General features: G+C 40.5%; 1 protein-coding gene and 1 pseudogene across 1 annotated transcript in view; both read right to left on the reverse strand.

Moving 5' to 3' along the window:
- Positions 1-9,105, reverse strand: part of LOC145393788 (uncharacterized) — a 55,531-nt gene extending 46,426 nt beyond the window's left edge. Inside the window, exon 1 of the mRNA XM_080267835.1 lies at positions 7,975-9,105. Within this exon, the coding sequence (XP_080123961.1) occupies positions 7,975-9,105 (1,131 nt within the window). The remainder of the gene's footprint in view (positions 1-7,974) is intronic.
- A 95-nt stretch (positions 9,106-9,200) lies between these two features.
- On the reverse strand, positions 9,201-11,827 carry LOC145393789 (uncharacterized; annotated as a pseudogene).
- Between the last annotated feature and the right edge of the window lie 4,008 nt (positions 11,828-15,835).

The following is a 15,835-nucleotide window of genomic DNA, read 5'->3' on the forward strand; positions in this document are numbered from 1 at the left end:
GAGATTCTGATCTACGTGTTAATACTATGAGTCAGGTCTAAGCTTGAGTGCTGAATGTTAATTTAACTTAAAGGTAACTGGTGTAAGTCTGATCAAAGGCAGTGAAGCAATTTTGTCATGTTGTATGCTGAACCAGCAAATCTAACTCAAGGCGAGTGCTGCAGTTCTGATGCAAAGTAACTGCTCCTCTTTCGCTCCAAGGTCAAATGCTGTGGCTTAACTCCAGTGGCAGGTAAATGACTTGGTATCCCTCAGGTTTAATCTTACATTTGCGTTGCCATCTATCACTTTAAATGCTCTCCTTACGGTCTTGCTCGCTGCCTCCCTCCCACACTCACACATCAACCAGGGGTATTCTCATATGTTCTGTTCTTCTACGCACTTATTTACTCTTTTCTAGCTTTATCCACAGTACTCTCTTGTACTCCTTCCCTCTTTCCACAGCACTCGTTTTTCCTTGTTTTTCCCTGTACTACTTGTGTGTGTGTGTGTGTGTGTGTGTGTGTGTGTGTGTGTGTGTATATATATATATATATATATATATATATATATATATATATATATATATATATATATATATTATATATTATATATATATTACATATAGATAGATACATAGATACTGCAGCACTTCCATTTTTATGCGTATCACGCCAACGCATGCAAGCATGTTGGAGCCTTTAAAAACGAAACGAAACGAAACAAAACGATCACTTCTACCGTTTTTAAAATTCTCTCTCTGATATTCGTTCACCACTTCCCCCCCCCCCACACACACACACGCAAAATAATTTTCATTTGCTTATCCTCACAACTCCCTAAAGCACAACGGCTGCAAGTTCTCAATCTGATTACAACAAACTTCATGGAGCATCAGTAGTCTACCTCATATTTCCAGCCTGATTTTCTAATCTATCCTATTCATCCACTTTTATCTCCTTGTGTTTCGTCATCTTTCCGCGGATCTGTTGTCTTTGCCACCACATTCCTTTATCTCCCCTGCTTCTACCTTCCTTTGCGAGTCTTTTTCTCTTCCAGTATTACAATTAGGATATACAGCTTCATCATTCCCAAAAGGGCTGCAAGTCCAAGTTTCTAATCTGATCATAAAGCGACTTCGGAATATATTATCGTATGTCCTACGTTGTTCTTACTTATCATTTATACAGCTAAACTGACTTACTATTTATCTTCGTCCCACACCATAATTACTATATTTCCATGTCTCTCTTACCTGTGCTGTCTTCATTACTTCATCATCTAGTTCCCGCTACGCTACTTAATTTTCTTTTTTACTATCTGGCCTACACGGTCTTGCAACTCCTCTCACCCTTAACTATTTACTGTATATCTTACTTATTACAACTTCATTCACATCCCTTCACTATGGTCTTTTTTTTTTTACCACTTAAAAAATCGAATACTGCCCGTTACTTATCGTTATTCATCTTCTACCCACGCCAGCATTTCCTTCTCCCACTCCCATCTTACCGTTTCCGTAAGTATTATTACTTTGCACATTTTTTTCTTAGATATTCATGAGATTAAACAGGAAAGCACCCTTGGGTAACGCAAGTACTTGTTTCAAATATAAATGACCTTCACCTATTTTTGAAAGTCATATACTCATTTTTAGTGCAGAAACTGCATATTTGAAATTGAAACATCTCGGAAACTAATTAAGATACAGCTATTTGGGTGAAATCCTAAGATAAAAAAGTTTGATGAAAATTTCGGCTGAATAATTTGCCATTTGGCCTTGCAGAAGGTACGGAATTCAAATTTCCTCAGTGTTTTCCTTGTAACACGTTTTAGTGAAAGCCTCAAAAGCAGTAACTTAACATAAATATAGCAGTGGTCCCTCTCATTATCTTAAAGGAATATGGTTACTGTTAAGCATACAGTTAGCCAGTTATTGAAACAAATATAAAATGTACCCATGGCAATGCTTCCTTGCTACATAGTAAGTAAACAGGAAACTAGTTATTATTATTTAGTAGAAGTAGTAGTAGTAGTAGTAGCAGTAGTGGTAGTAGTTTTATTATTATCTTTATTCTTATGTTATTATTATTGAAATTTTCAATATCTTCATCACCTCATCTTCATCCTTATTCTTCTCCTCCCCCTCATCTTCATCTGCATCCTCACTCACCTCCTCCCCTTCATCTTCATCCTCACTCTCCTCCTCCCCCTCATCTTCATCATCCTCCTCCTTCTCCTCCTCCTCCTCATCATCATCCTCCTTCTCCTCCTCATCATCATCATTCTCCTTCTCATCCTCCTGTTACCCCCACTCCTTGACAATTGCCCCACAATCACCCACTTTACCCACGGCCGTCTTCCCTCCCATCTCTCTCTCTCTCTCCTTGACTCTTGCATGTCCTCACTCCCCTCTTATCTGCTAACATTACTATCCTTATCTGTACTCCCAGCTACCCCACCCTACCCCTCCACCCTACCCTCTTTGTTTATCCTCTTCTTCCTCTTCCTTTCACCTTCCTCCCTGTTTCTGTCATCTCCCATCCTGTTCTTTTCTTGCCTCCCTCCCTGTTTCCTTCTTGCCCTATTCCCTTCCTACCTGTTTTTCCTCCCTTCAGTTCCTTTCTAACCTTACATATTCTCTATTTTCTTTTCCTCAACTCACCTCCATCCCTAAGTCCTTCTCCTCTTCCTTCTTCTCTCTCCCTTTGTTCCTTTATATCCCTCTTTTTTTTTCTTCTTCTTCTCAGACCCTCTCCTTTCTCTGCTTCATCCCTGTTTCCTGCCTTTCCTTTCTCCTCCGTGTCTTTCCTCCCCGTAACCTCTTTTTTTTCATTCACTCTTCCTCTTTTACCTTTCCCCTTGTTTTTCTTCTCCCATCTCCTCCCTTCTCTCTCTCTCTCTCTCTCTCTCTCTCTCTCTCTCACACACACACACACACACACACACACACACACACACACACACACACACACACGCACAAAGGCCCTGACCGCAAGATCTCTCATATCTCCCGCTAGTTGCTCAACACCCAGTACTCAGTTACAAGGGATAACTATCGTGTGTGTGTGTGTGTGTGTGTGTTAACACCTTTACTACGATAGCGGATTTTTTTTTTTTTTGGTCACCTCTAGACGACATACTTTACCTTTCGTGAGACTTACTGAACTGAAAGTGTTTAGATGTTGCCTTTATTACGAGAGAGATTTTAAGGTTCAATATACTCACCCAGCAACAACAAGAATCAAATATATATATATATATATATAGATAGATAGATAGATAGATAGATAACATCACGGGCCTAAGAGGGTAATAATATAGTCTTTTATGGTACTGACGCAAACACACTATTATAAAGATACAGGCTCCATAAGACACGAGAATAGAAAAGTGGAATATGCATAACCAAACTCAGAATTGTTATGAAGTCTCCAGCACTAACCACTACGGTACGTATAACACAAGCTCCTTTCCTAACAGGGGGTCGATTGCGTTGTGAAGGGTGGCTCAAGGCGTTGCAACCTCTCCCATACGTGGGCACTTCTGTAATTCATGCTACTTCCAGGTGATTTTATTCAACTCTGGGGAAAACTTTCAAAATGGAGCAGCTATACCTAACCTCACACAACCCCTTCAGTAACAGATGCTTAACAATATCATTCGGTGGCAGAATATAACAAAAAACATCACCCAACTGACGAGGTTAAAATACTGCAGCCTACTCGTGACATCCTTAACAGGTACCATGTTTAACGCTACCAGTAAAGAACAGCCAGGTCGGTCTCCTGTTCTTATTTGATCTACATTACGATAGCCTAGCCTCGGCCTCCGACTACGCTCCGGAAAAATTATAAGGTATTTTTGTTTTTGTTGCAGACAACCTACTTTAAAGCAGAAGTAATCTCCCGTAAGTAGTTTCCATCTTACTCAGAGTACGAAACAAACGCTTCTCTCTCTCTCTCTCGTCTGATCAAATCTGTGGCCCTCGCCGTCAAATGTGAGGGAGCATCTAATAACGCAGCACCTGCATTTGATGTTTCCCAGGCTCTGCATCTGTTTCTCATTCATCCACGCTTCTGTGCTGTTTCCTCTTCCTCCTGTCATCATCATCATCTTCCCCACTTCTTTCTCCTCCTCCTCCTTCTCTTCCCTACTGATCCCACTTCTTTCTTATCTTTTTCATCTCTCTTCTCTTCTTCTTCCTCCGCGTCCTTACTTCCTCTCCGTCCGCATTTTTCCACATCTCTGCTCATCACCTAATTTTCTTTGTTTCTTCTTCTCTTTGTCTTCTTTTCCATCCATCTTTCTGCCAGCTCTCTTCTTTCTCCTCCTCATTCTTCCTTTTTCCATGAGTAATTTTCTTCTTGTTCCTCCTCTCCTGCTCCTTTCCTATACTTTCCCAGTTGTCCTAATCCTCACCACTGCTCATCATCTCTCATATTTTATGTCTCCTCTTCCTACTCTCTTCTTTCCACCCTGTTTTCTTTCACACTTCATTTCTTCCCAATAATTCATATTCTTTATCTTTCCTCCCCCTCTTACTTTTCCTCCTCCTCCTCCTCACCATGTTTCTTATTCCTCCTCCTCCTCCTCCTCACCATGTTTCTTATTCCTCCTCCTCCTCCTCACCATGTTTCTTATTCCTCCTCCTCCTCCTTACATGTATCTTATTCTTCATCTGCCTTTGTCCTCATCTCCCTTGCACTGCCGTCACCAAATATGGCAGAACATCTAATAACGCAGCACCTGCATCTGATGTTACCAAGACATTCGTCAGTCTCTCATTCACCAATGCTTCTGTGGCAGCTCGACTCTAACTCACCCATCAGGCTCCTACCCTTCTCCCCTCCCTCTTCCTTCACCTCCCCTTGTGCCCTCCCTCTTCCTTCCTCCATCTCTCCTCTTTCTTCCTTGACATTCCTTTGTCTCCTATTTCTTCTCCTCCCCCCTCCCCTCTCTCTTCCTCCACCTACCTTCTCTCCTCTCCCTTCCTCCACCTCCTCTTCTTCCCTCCCTGTCTCTTCACTTCACCTTCTCTACTCCATCTCCGTCCCCTCCCCCTCCTTCACTTAACCTGCTTCCCCTTAACTAACATCATAACGCCACTTCCTCCTCTTCAACCTAACGTTCCCTTCCCCCCCCCTACCCAACCCCCCTTTTTTAGTTTCCCCTGGGGACGGTGATAGAGAGAGATGCCTTCCCGCGGCGACACCGATATACCCGGGCATCAGCTGACCGGTTATCCGAAGTTCCTCAACTCCCCTCCCTTTCCCCTGAAAGGAGGACAGTGGACTGCAAGAGGGCAACTTCAGCAAGAAATCCACTTGACTCACGTTTCAGATCAACGTGTCGCTGCCGCTGCTGCTACTGTACCATTACTACTACTACTACTACTACTACTACTACTACTGCTGCTGCTGCTGCTGCTGCTGCTACTACTGCTACCACCACTGCTACCGCTAATACTACTACTACTACTACTACTACCACTACTGCTAATAATAATAATAATAATAATAATAATAATAATAATAATAACTATAAAGCACTCAAAGACCGCATACCTCTGCCAATGCCAGACCCGGATCCGACCCAAAATTTAATCAATTATTTCTTGGCCCATGGCCCACCTGTATTGTTATTCAGGTTTGAATGAACACTGCAGTTCTGCGGTGTCGGATCCGTTTAATGATTCAACCTGGTAAATACAGCTTCATAAATAATAAACAACAAAAGAATGAACTCAGATTCACTTCCCAGCAATAATCGCAAACACACGTCATATATATAATTACAAAGAACCTTAGTATGATATCAAATAATAATATCACACTATACAATGTGACCGACCATACTAAATATGCAAAATAAAATGGACAGTTATTCATGAACTTAAGCATAATTTGAAACTTCAAAAAATGCAGTAAACTTACAACATGGCCGCACTGTCTTCCAAACATCCACCTGAATAACATCAGTCCACATACAGTATAGACAATTTCACACAGGACAGCTGCCAGACCTAAACTCGGGGCCCCTCTGCTCAGCTCCTTAACCTCGTACCAACTGGACCCCAGGACTCCCGGTCCGGCTGTGAGCCAGGCTTGAAATATGGCCACGTGACTGGCTACTAATAGTTTATCACAAACTGCCGCCATTCGGCTTGTTTCACACGTTAACCGTACAGCTTAAATTTAACCATTCATAAACAAGTATCAGTTAAAACATTGAACCTCGCAAATACAACATTTTCAAGACATTCCAATATTAACTAATATTAACAGTACACTATGATTATACATAAATGTAACTTAAGCTTATATCACTAACAGTACCAAATCACCCAAGGGTATCAACATACTCCTCGTTATTCCAATAAACAATCAGTGAAATCTTAATACATACAATATACAGTATATACAGTATTTACACATAAATAATCCTACACATATACATCCACAATTGTGATAGACAAATATGCATCTAAATAATCACCATAGAATAGTAATACAAAAATATCGTGATTTCTGATAATCACGATACACTCCCCGCCTGACATTTAAGCTATCTTGATTACTGCTCCTCCACCGGAAGAAGTACAACTAAGCTATGAACTGATCTGGTTACATTTACATCCCGTTGGCCTGAATATTTGCCTCCTGGCTTATTAATTTTATACCGGAGCAACACATCCCTGACCTTTCCATCTTTACTTCTGAGAGCACTTACGACCTGTGCCATTTTCCATTCCCCTTTCAATACATTAGAATCCTTTACCAAGACTATATCTCCAGTCTGGACATTCCGTACATCTACATGCCATTTCTGCCTAATAAGCAGACTAGGGAAATAGTTTCGCATCCATTTCTTCCAGAATGAATCAATAATTCTGTTCATGAATGCATGCCTCTTACTAAAATTGCTACTTTCATCCCACATCCCACTTGGCACTGTGACTGTAGAACGACCCAAAAGAAGATCATTAGGACGAACAACAGAAACATCTTCGAGGTCAGATACTTTGTTACATCCAATCGGTCTTTCATTGAGAAGGTTAGCTACCTCAAACATTACTGTTTGTAACTCGCCATATGACAAGATACAGTCCCCAACAATTCTACACAGGGATCTCTTAACCAACCTAATCAAGGCCTCACTGCATCCGTTCTGCCACGGTGCATCTGCTGACTTATTAAACTCCCAAGAAAGACCCTCAAATCTTCCAAATTCAGTTAATTCCTTAAGATTCCACTTAGAAACCATGTCTCTCAACTCCTTGTTTGCTGACACCAACTGAGCACCATTATCTGAGAACACCTTTCTTGGAAAACCTCTAATAGATGTGAATCTTTTAAATACCTTAAGGAAGCTGCCAGTATCATAGCCTTCTGCAACATCTATATACACAGCTCTGGTAGCCATACAATTAAATATGACTCCATATACCTTCCTTTTCACCCTTCGTTTTACAGAATCACAAACAGAATAAGGTCCAAAAAGATCAAGTGATACATTGAAAAATGGTGGTGAAGGTTCAAGTCTCTCTTTTGGTAATTCGCCCATGCATTGAGAGGTCACTTTCTTGTCAATCATACGACAGGTGGTACAGTGCCGTTTCACAGATTTAATAACTCTTCTAGCACCAGGCACCCAAAATTTTAACTGCAATTTAGCAAGACAAGCCTCTACACCATCATGATTTTCCTGATGTATCTGACTAATGTATAGTTTTGTGAATGGGTGGTCTGATGTTAAAAGAATGAATTCATCATGGTTCCAATTAGCTTTCATCCACTTCGATATTCTGGTTCCTACCACTACTACTTTCTGATCATTTAGCGTGGGCCCCAGTCGTTTGAACCTAGTCCTCCAATCTGGATGGATTGAGACTTGAACTTGTCTGATCCAGTAATTCTCTGCTGCTTGTAGGCATTCTGCGGTAGGCTCTTCACACAATCCTTTCAATGACTTTGCCTTGACAACTTGCATTACCCGAGCTGTGACTGAAAGCAGTTTCTTGTAGCTGCTAAACCTACCAATATCTATCACTGTCTTTACCTCCTTAGCCTCACATGCATGGGTAGTTGCTTTCACAAACACAGTATCAGGTACATCTCCCTCAAAACTCTGCTTCACCGGCCATTGATCATGATCTAAGTAGAGAAATTCTGGGCCTCTTTGCCACACAGAATCTGGTCCTAATTCTGATGGGGTACACTCCCTTGTTGTCAGGTCTGCTGCGTTATTTTCAGATGGCACCCAATACCATTCTGTTGGTTTTGTCCTAGATTGGATTTCAGCCACCCTATTTGCAACAAAAGGATTAAATCTAAAGGATTCCTTTTGAATCTGAGCTCGTACTATAGAGGAGTCTGTGATATGAATAACTCTTTGGAACTTAAACTGCATTTCCCTTTCAATTGTAGATCTCAAACGACTAGCTACAACAGCACCACGTAACTCTAATCTCGGTATACTGATCTGTCTTGTTGGTGCAATTCTGTTTTTGGAGCACAATAGATATGATCTAACTGAACCATCAGACAATTCCCATCTGACGTATGCAGCGGCCCCATATGCTTTCTTACTACCATCAGAGAAAACAACCAATTCTGGGTGGCCTACGGTGGGTATCGGTTTTATACATCTGGGAAATTCCAACTCTTCTAACAGGAACATCATCTCAAACAGTGATTTTGCCTTTTCATACAAAATTTCATTAATTGGTTCATCCCACCCTCTTGGTCGATCCCCCTCACTGTCTGTAACTACATCTCTCATCAATAGCTTAGCTTTAAGGGTAAATGGAGTAATAAATCCAAGAGGATCATACAAGGTTGCAATCTGACTAAGAATCATGCGCTTCGTCAACTGGCTTGGCAAACGCCTTTCTAGATCACCTAACAAAACATCTGGTTCAGACCTTCCTTGACGAGTTTTCCTTGAAAAATTGAGTTTGGCTTTGAACAAAAAGATATCCTCCTTAGGTTTCCAATCTAGACCTAAAACCTTTTCATGATTTGTATCCAAAACTTTCTCACTGATGCATCCATCATCTCCAGACATGATCCACTGTTTCATTACAAATCCTCCTGCTTCCAACACTTCTTCCACTTGTCCCATCCTTTCAACAGCTATTTCTGGAACTATCAAAGCTTCCTAACACATCATCCACATAAGAATCTTCAATAATAGTCTTTATAGCCAAAGGATATTCCTCATTCATTTGAGCAGTCTTCCTCAATGCCACCATAGCTATTGCCCCCTGGTTTATCTCCAAATGTCACAGTCTTCAGTATATAATGATCAGGAACTTTCTCTGCATCTAAATCTCTCCATAGAAATCTATGAGTATGCATATCAAACTCTGATATTTTAACACTGTTGTACATTTTCTTGATATCGCCAACTATGCCAATCCTATTTTGTCTGAAACGCAAAAGAATCCCCAACAAATTATTTAGAACATCAGGCCCTTTAGCAAGAAAATCATTTAGAGCCATTCCTTGGAATGATGCAGCTGAATTAAACACAATCCTTAGAGGTGTTGACTGAGATTCTGGCTTATGGATTTCATGGTGTGGCAAGTAAAGTAGGGCCCTCATAACTCTCCAATTCTTGTTGGGTCAACTTCTGCGCAACTCCTCTAGATACCATGTCATTAATTTGTTCCTGATACTTTAAACAGTACTTCATTCCCATCTTTTTTAATCTTTTCTCTGTAGCTCTTAATCGAGCCAAAGCCATGGGGAAGTTATTAGGTAACTTAGAAGGGTCACAGATCCAAGGGTATTCTGAAATCCAACATTTATTTCCCCTATCATAGTGCAATCCATCTTCAATAAGTCTAAGTTCCCTTTCTTCCTTTATAGTTAAATTTCCTTTAATGGAACAACCTCCACACTTGCATCCCCCACATCTTGGGGTACACAAAGTTCCTAAGCTTTCAGTCAAAAAGTATTCTTCAATTACTTGACAAGGGTTTAGCTGAGATGTAAGAAGCCACTCTTCAGGCTTAGAACATGCAACATGATTCACCTGAACATTAAGGCTAACGCTTTGCTTTCTTTCTCCATCTATACTTCCTCTAAGGCAAAATCCAAAGTCATTAGCCAACAGTTGAACACTGTGCACTGTTTTTACAACTTGAGGTAAAAGAGCACAGTAATCTGATCCAATCAATAACTCAATACGTCCGCTGGGTCTCTTTAACTGCCATTCCTGTAACCCAAACATATGTGCAAATGGAGTCACGTCTATCTCACTTGACACACCAGTGATTTCAGTTATACCACAGGCATCACTATTTTTTCCCTCCAAATTTATCTTTCAACAAGACTTTATACACGTAACTTTCTACCTGTTCTGTTTGCGCACCAACCTTGGTTAAAGTTAAACTCACAGGAGTCCCAACAAGACCCAGTTTCCGTGCCATCCTATTGGTGATTAAACTTAAATTACTTCCTGATCATAAAGGGTGGGTATTACCTGATTAGCACTGTTCACATAACCCGTCATGAGCATTACTCCATCTCTTGTCACATGGCTACTTGATGCTTCCACAGTAGTACTTCCATGGCTAATGAATATGGGATGAAGGGCAGAATGATGATATTTTCCACAGCATTCCCCATCTACCAGAACTCTACATGAATATCCTTGACTGCAATTCCTTGCTAAATGTCCTTCCTTCAAGCACATATAACATATACCCTTAGATTTCAGAAATTCAAATTTTGTCTCCTTAGGCCACTGTTTAAAGGTTGCACAATCTTTTAGATCATGAGTATCAGACTCATGCACACAACATCTCTTGGTATTTCCCTTTGGTCCAAAATTTGACCCATTTCTGCTTGGCATTCCCTGAAACTTATTACTAGCAAAGGATAAGTTAGATAAACATTTGAACATTTGATTTTGAAATTTTTCCTGACCTGTAGCTAACTGCTTAATCGCCTCTGCAAGTTCAGAGTCCTTGGAAGTCTCTTCTTCACACACATGAACTGTCGCCCTAGCACTTGCAATCCTTGACTCATCTTGCAAATACTCTATAACTTTGCGCTGTTCAGTCAAGAATGTTACTAAGCTTTAAACCTGTCAGTACCGATAGACTGTACCTTTATTGCCCATTCTCTTTTCAAAGTAGGTGGCAACAATCTCTCCACTTGAGTAATTACAGTAGTGTTTTCAAGTTCCTGTAACTGACCCAAATTATCAATATCCAACCACACTTTCTCTACAGTATTAATCATGTTAATAAGCCTTTTATTGTCACCTTCAACCACTGGTTTAGTTGCTCTGATATCTCCTAAAATAGAATCTATCATTTTAGCTGGATCACCATAAGTCTCTTTCAGACGAGCCCACATTCGGTTATAATCGTCTAAATCTTCCACTAATTTCCTAGGTTCACCTTCCAAGGAATTCCTCAGCACGTACGGGTCCATTCCTTGCTGAGACACAACTAACCTTTCATAATCCTTAACAAAAGTAGGAAATGCTCTGACAGAACCACGAAATTTAGGAGGCTCCAGTTTCTTTATGGCAAGTGATGGTTTCTGTTTCACCTTCCCAGTCTCAGTTATCAAAATATTATAAACTTCATGTTTTATATTTTCAAGTTCAGTTATGTATTGTTCATACTCATCATAAGGTTCAGATTCTTTTAAAAGAGCGATCATTTCCTCATTCCTTTCATCCACCACTTTGAAGCACGTACTAACCTCTCATACATTCGTTGAAGCACTTCACATGATAACTTCTTTCCGTGGGCTTCCTTGAAGATGTTGACCTTCCTAGTGAACCTTCTCTTGGCTGCTGTCCGGTTTTTCTTGAGCTCATCCATGGTTGCGTGTTGTTGAATTGTATTGTTATTCAGGTTTGAATGAACACTGCAGTTCTGCGGTGTCGGATCCGTTTAATGATTCAACCTGGTAAATACAGCTTCATAAATAATAAACAACAAAAGAATGAACTCAGATTCACTTCCCAGCAATAATCGCAAACACACGTCATATATATAATTACAAAGAACCTTAGTATGATATCAAATAATAATATCACACTATACAATGTGACCGACCATACTAAATATGCAAAATAAAATGGACAGTTATTCATGAACTTAAGCATAATTTGAAACTTCAAAAAATGCAGTAAACTTACAACATGGCCGCACTGTCTTCCAAACATCCACCTGAATAACATCAGTCCACATACAGTATAGACAATTTCACACAGGACAGCTGCCAGACCTAAACTCGGGGCCCCTCTGCTCAGCTCCTTAACCTCGTACCAACTGACCCCAGGACTCCCGGTCCGGCTGTGAGCCAGGCTTGAAATATGGCCACGTGACTGGCTACTAATAGTTTATCACAAACTGCCGCCATTCGGCTTGTTTCACACGTTAACCGTACAGCTTAAATTTAACCATTCATAAACAAGTATCAGTTAAAACATTGAACCTCGCAAATACAACATTTTCAAGACATTCCAATATTAACTAATATTAACAGTACACTATGATTATACATAAATGTAACTTAAGCTTATATCACTAACAGTACCAAATCACCCAAGGGTATCAACATACTCCTCGTTATTCCAATAAACAATCAGTGAAATCTTAATACATACAATATACAGTATATACAGTATTTACACATAAATAATCCTACACATATACATCCACAATTGTGATAGACAAATATGCATCTAAATAATCACCATAGAATAGTAATACAAAAATATCGTGATTTCTGATAATCACGATACACCACCCTCCCACAAAATTTCATTGAAATTCATTGAGAATTACATTAGGATCCGGATCCGGATCCGCCCCAAAATTTCATAAATTCTTTCTTGGCCCATGGCCCACCCTTGCACGAAATTTCACTGAAATACACTGAGAACTTTTGGAGATATGGTGTGGACAAACAAACAGACAAACATAGGTGCATACATAACCTCCTCCAACCTCTTTGGAGGAGGTAGTAGTAGTAGTAGTAGTAGTAATAATAATAATAATAATAATAATAATAATAATAATAATAAATCACCCGACTCTTTACTACAAGATGATTTATCTAAAGCAGGATAAAGTCGTTTATCGGTGCAAAGAATAAATATAACCAAGTCGTTCTTGTATTCATCGTACTTCCCTTCACCCAGCCTCACCCAGTGTCATCTCAGCCCTGTCAGTCCCAACCCGTCTTTTATTGGACCATTTTTGTTTTTACATGATTCTTCTGATCCTACGACAGACGTTTGGAACAGGAACGGTTATCTCTACCCTTAACACTACTTCAGACCTAAAGCTGAACAGAATCCTTCAATACAATCATCCTGTGGTGGCTTAATATAAATGGAAACTATGTTAGTGCTGAAGAAGTTAAATCACCCATTCTTATTTCTCGTCACCGTATGGTAATTCTCTTTATCCTTAGGTACTTCGCCTCCTCCTATGGTGCTTCTCCTATCCTCCACCCCAACCACTTCCTTCTTACACTTCACTATTCCTCTCCTACCTTCCCTTTCTCTACTACCTCTCCTTTTCGTCCCCCGGCTCCTCCTCCTCCTCTTCTTACTGCTACTGCTCCTCCCTTTTCTCTCCCTCCTCCTTTTCCTTCTCCATCTCCTACTCCTGTCCCGCCGGTAATGAAAGCCACATTGGCAGTCGATAGCAACACGACACAACCCCGCCGACAAGACCGACCATACAGTATACTCAGTCCTGGCCCGACCTCACCCTCTATCCTGGCCTGACCTCACCTAACCAACAGGTGGCCAAATTCAAAACCAGTCCATCCTAACTTGACCTAATGTGTCAATCTAAACTACTCTAACCTATCCTAACCTGCAGCTCGAACCTAATCTATCTAACATGACAATCTGATCTATCCTAACCTGGCCTAACTAACCTAATCTCACCTAATGTACCTTAAACTACCCTAATTCGACCTAACCTAACAAACTAACCTATTCCCACCACATTTAACCTAATATAATCTACTCTGACCTGAGGTAAACATTTAATTTAGCCAAATTTTTAACCTATTCTGATCTAATTTATCATTACCTAACCAAATTTAACCTAACTCGAGCTGCGTTACTCAAACTTAACCCCATTTAACCTTACCTTACCTGGCCTGACTTAACATAGCTACCGCAAAACCACTCCTCGAATCTCTAAGAGGGAGCAGGGAGTAACATCAGTTTTCAACAATTACTACGGCTCTACATCCTTTTCATAAAACTTCTTCGTGACGAGCATCATATTTTAGTGTTAATTTATGGTTACAACTATATACTGACGATGGAGAGATGGCAATTTTACGCCAAGTAAGAGTGAAACAAATATAAGTCGACTTCATTCTGGCTACAAATTATCTTCAATGCTAAAAACAAAACTAGGGGCATTTCAGGTAGCCGCAGCCACCTCTGCAGTATTTTAAGTGGAAAGATATAAGTACAAACTGGTTAAGCACACGCCGTTGCAGTACAGCTAACTGCCCAGTGCTCTGGCCTGCCTATCTGTGTCACACCTAGGGCAATTCCAGCATGACACAGGTACGTTGTCAGCTAATATTCTCATACTGGAAACTCCTGTGTGTGTATGTAGGTATGCAAGTATATAATGTTTTGCTACCCCTCTGTGCCATATTTACGGCTGTTCCTGAACGATGGAGGTACAGTACGTGGTCGACTAGCAGCCTACTCCTGAACTATGCATTTCCGTGTGTGTATGTCTGTAAATATGTACGAGTATGTACTGTATGTATGTATGTATGTATACCCCCACCCCTTAACACCGCCCACAAGGATTGGATCGCATCCTTGAAAACAGCGCAGTGACTCAGTGAGCAAGTGCCACAGGGAGGGACATAAAGCACACTGTATTTGGTCGTCCTCTGGATGCGGCAATAAGGAACTTAAAGCTGAATAGAAATGCTAAAAAAAAACACGGTAATAAATTATAACATGGTAACAACAACAATAACAACAACAACAACAATAATAATGATAATAATAATAATAATAATAATAATAATAATAATGACAACAAACAACAACAAAAATAATAATAATAATAATAAATATATAATAAGAATTATATTTTAAGATCAGAGAAAAAGAGCAGAGGAGGAAAACTGGAGGAGTAAAGTAACACAGAGGTACAAAGAAAGGCAAATAGCAACAAACCTGCTGGTCCTTTAGCCGCTGTTTGTTATAGGGAAGGCTGTAACTAACAAAACTATTCTATGATATTAACACAAGGATGACAAATAAAGTAGGAAGGCTCCCCCATCCAGAAGGACTATTAAATTTACAACAGTACTGGACAGAAAAAAGTATGCAGAAATGTAAGATGCAATGAACTGTGTGTGTGTGTGTGTGTGTGTGTGTGTGTGTGTGTGTGTGTGTGTGTGAGAGAGAGAGAGAGAGAGAGAGAGAGAGAGAGAGAGAGAGAGAGAGAGAGAGAGAGAGAGACCGGATGGAATCATTTCTATAATACGATAAGGTAATCGCATAAACTGATTCCCCATATAGGGGAGAGGAGTGGGAGGAAGAGAGGAAATGGTGAGAGTAAAGGTGTGGCGCGGGGGAGGGGGGGGGAGTAAGTGGTGAGGGTGGAGGTAGAGATGATGGGATGAGGAATGGGTGTGGTGGCTGGTGGGACTCACAGGGGCGGAGGCACAGGCTGGGGTTTGGGCGGGGTGGTAGCAGGGGGAACTGCAGTACAGTAGGGCTAACTTCTCAGCGATTTAATTACGCATTTCAACATCATGACATTACTGTATATTCTCGCTACCGCCGGACGATTTAATTAGATTTCGGAAGAGTTAAAACT

This window comes from Coenobita brevimanus, chromosome 25 (genome assembly GCF_032717465.1).
Source record: "Coenobita brevimanus isolate Jiangsu-jjx chromosome 25, ASM3271746v2, whole genome shotgun sequence".
Classification (NCBI taxonomy): Eukaryota; Metazoa; Arthropoda; class Malacostraca; order Decapoda; family Coenobitidae; genus Coenobita; species Coenobita brevimanus.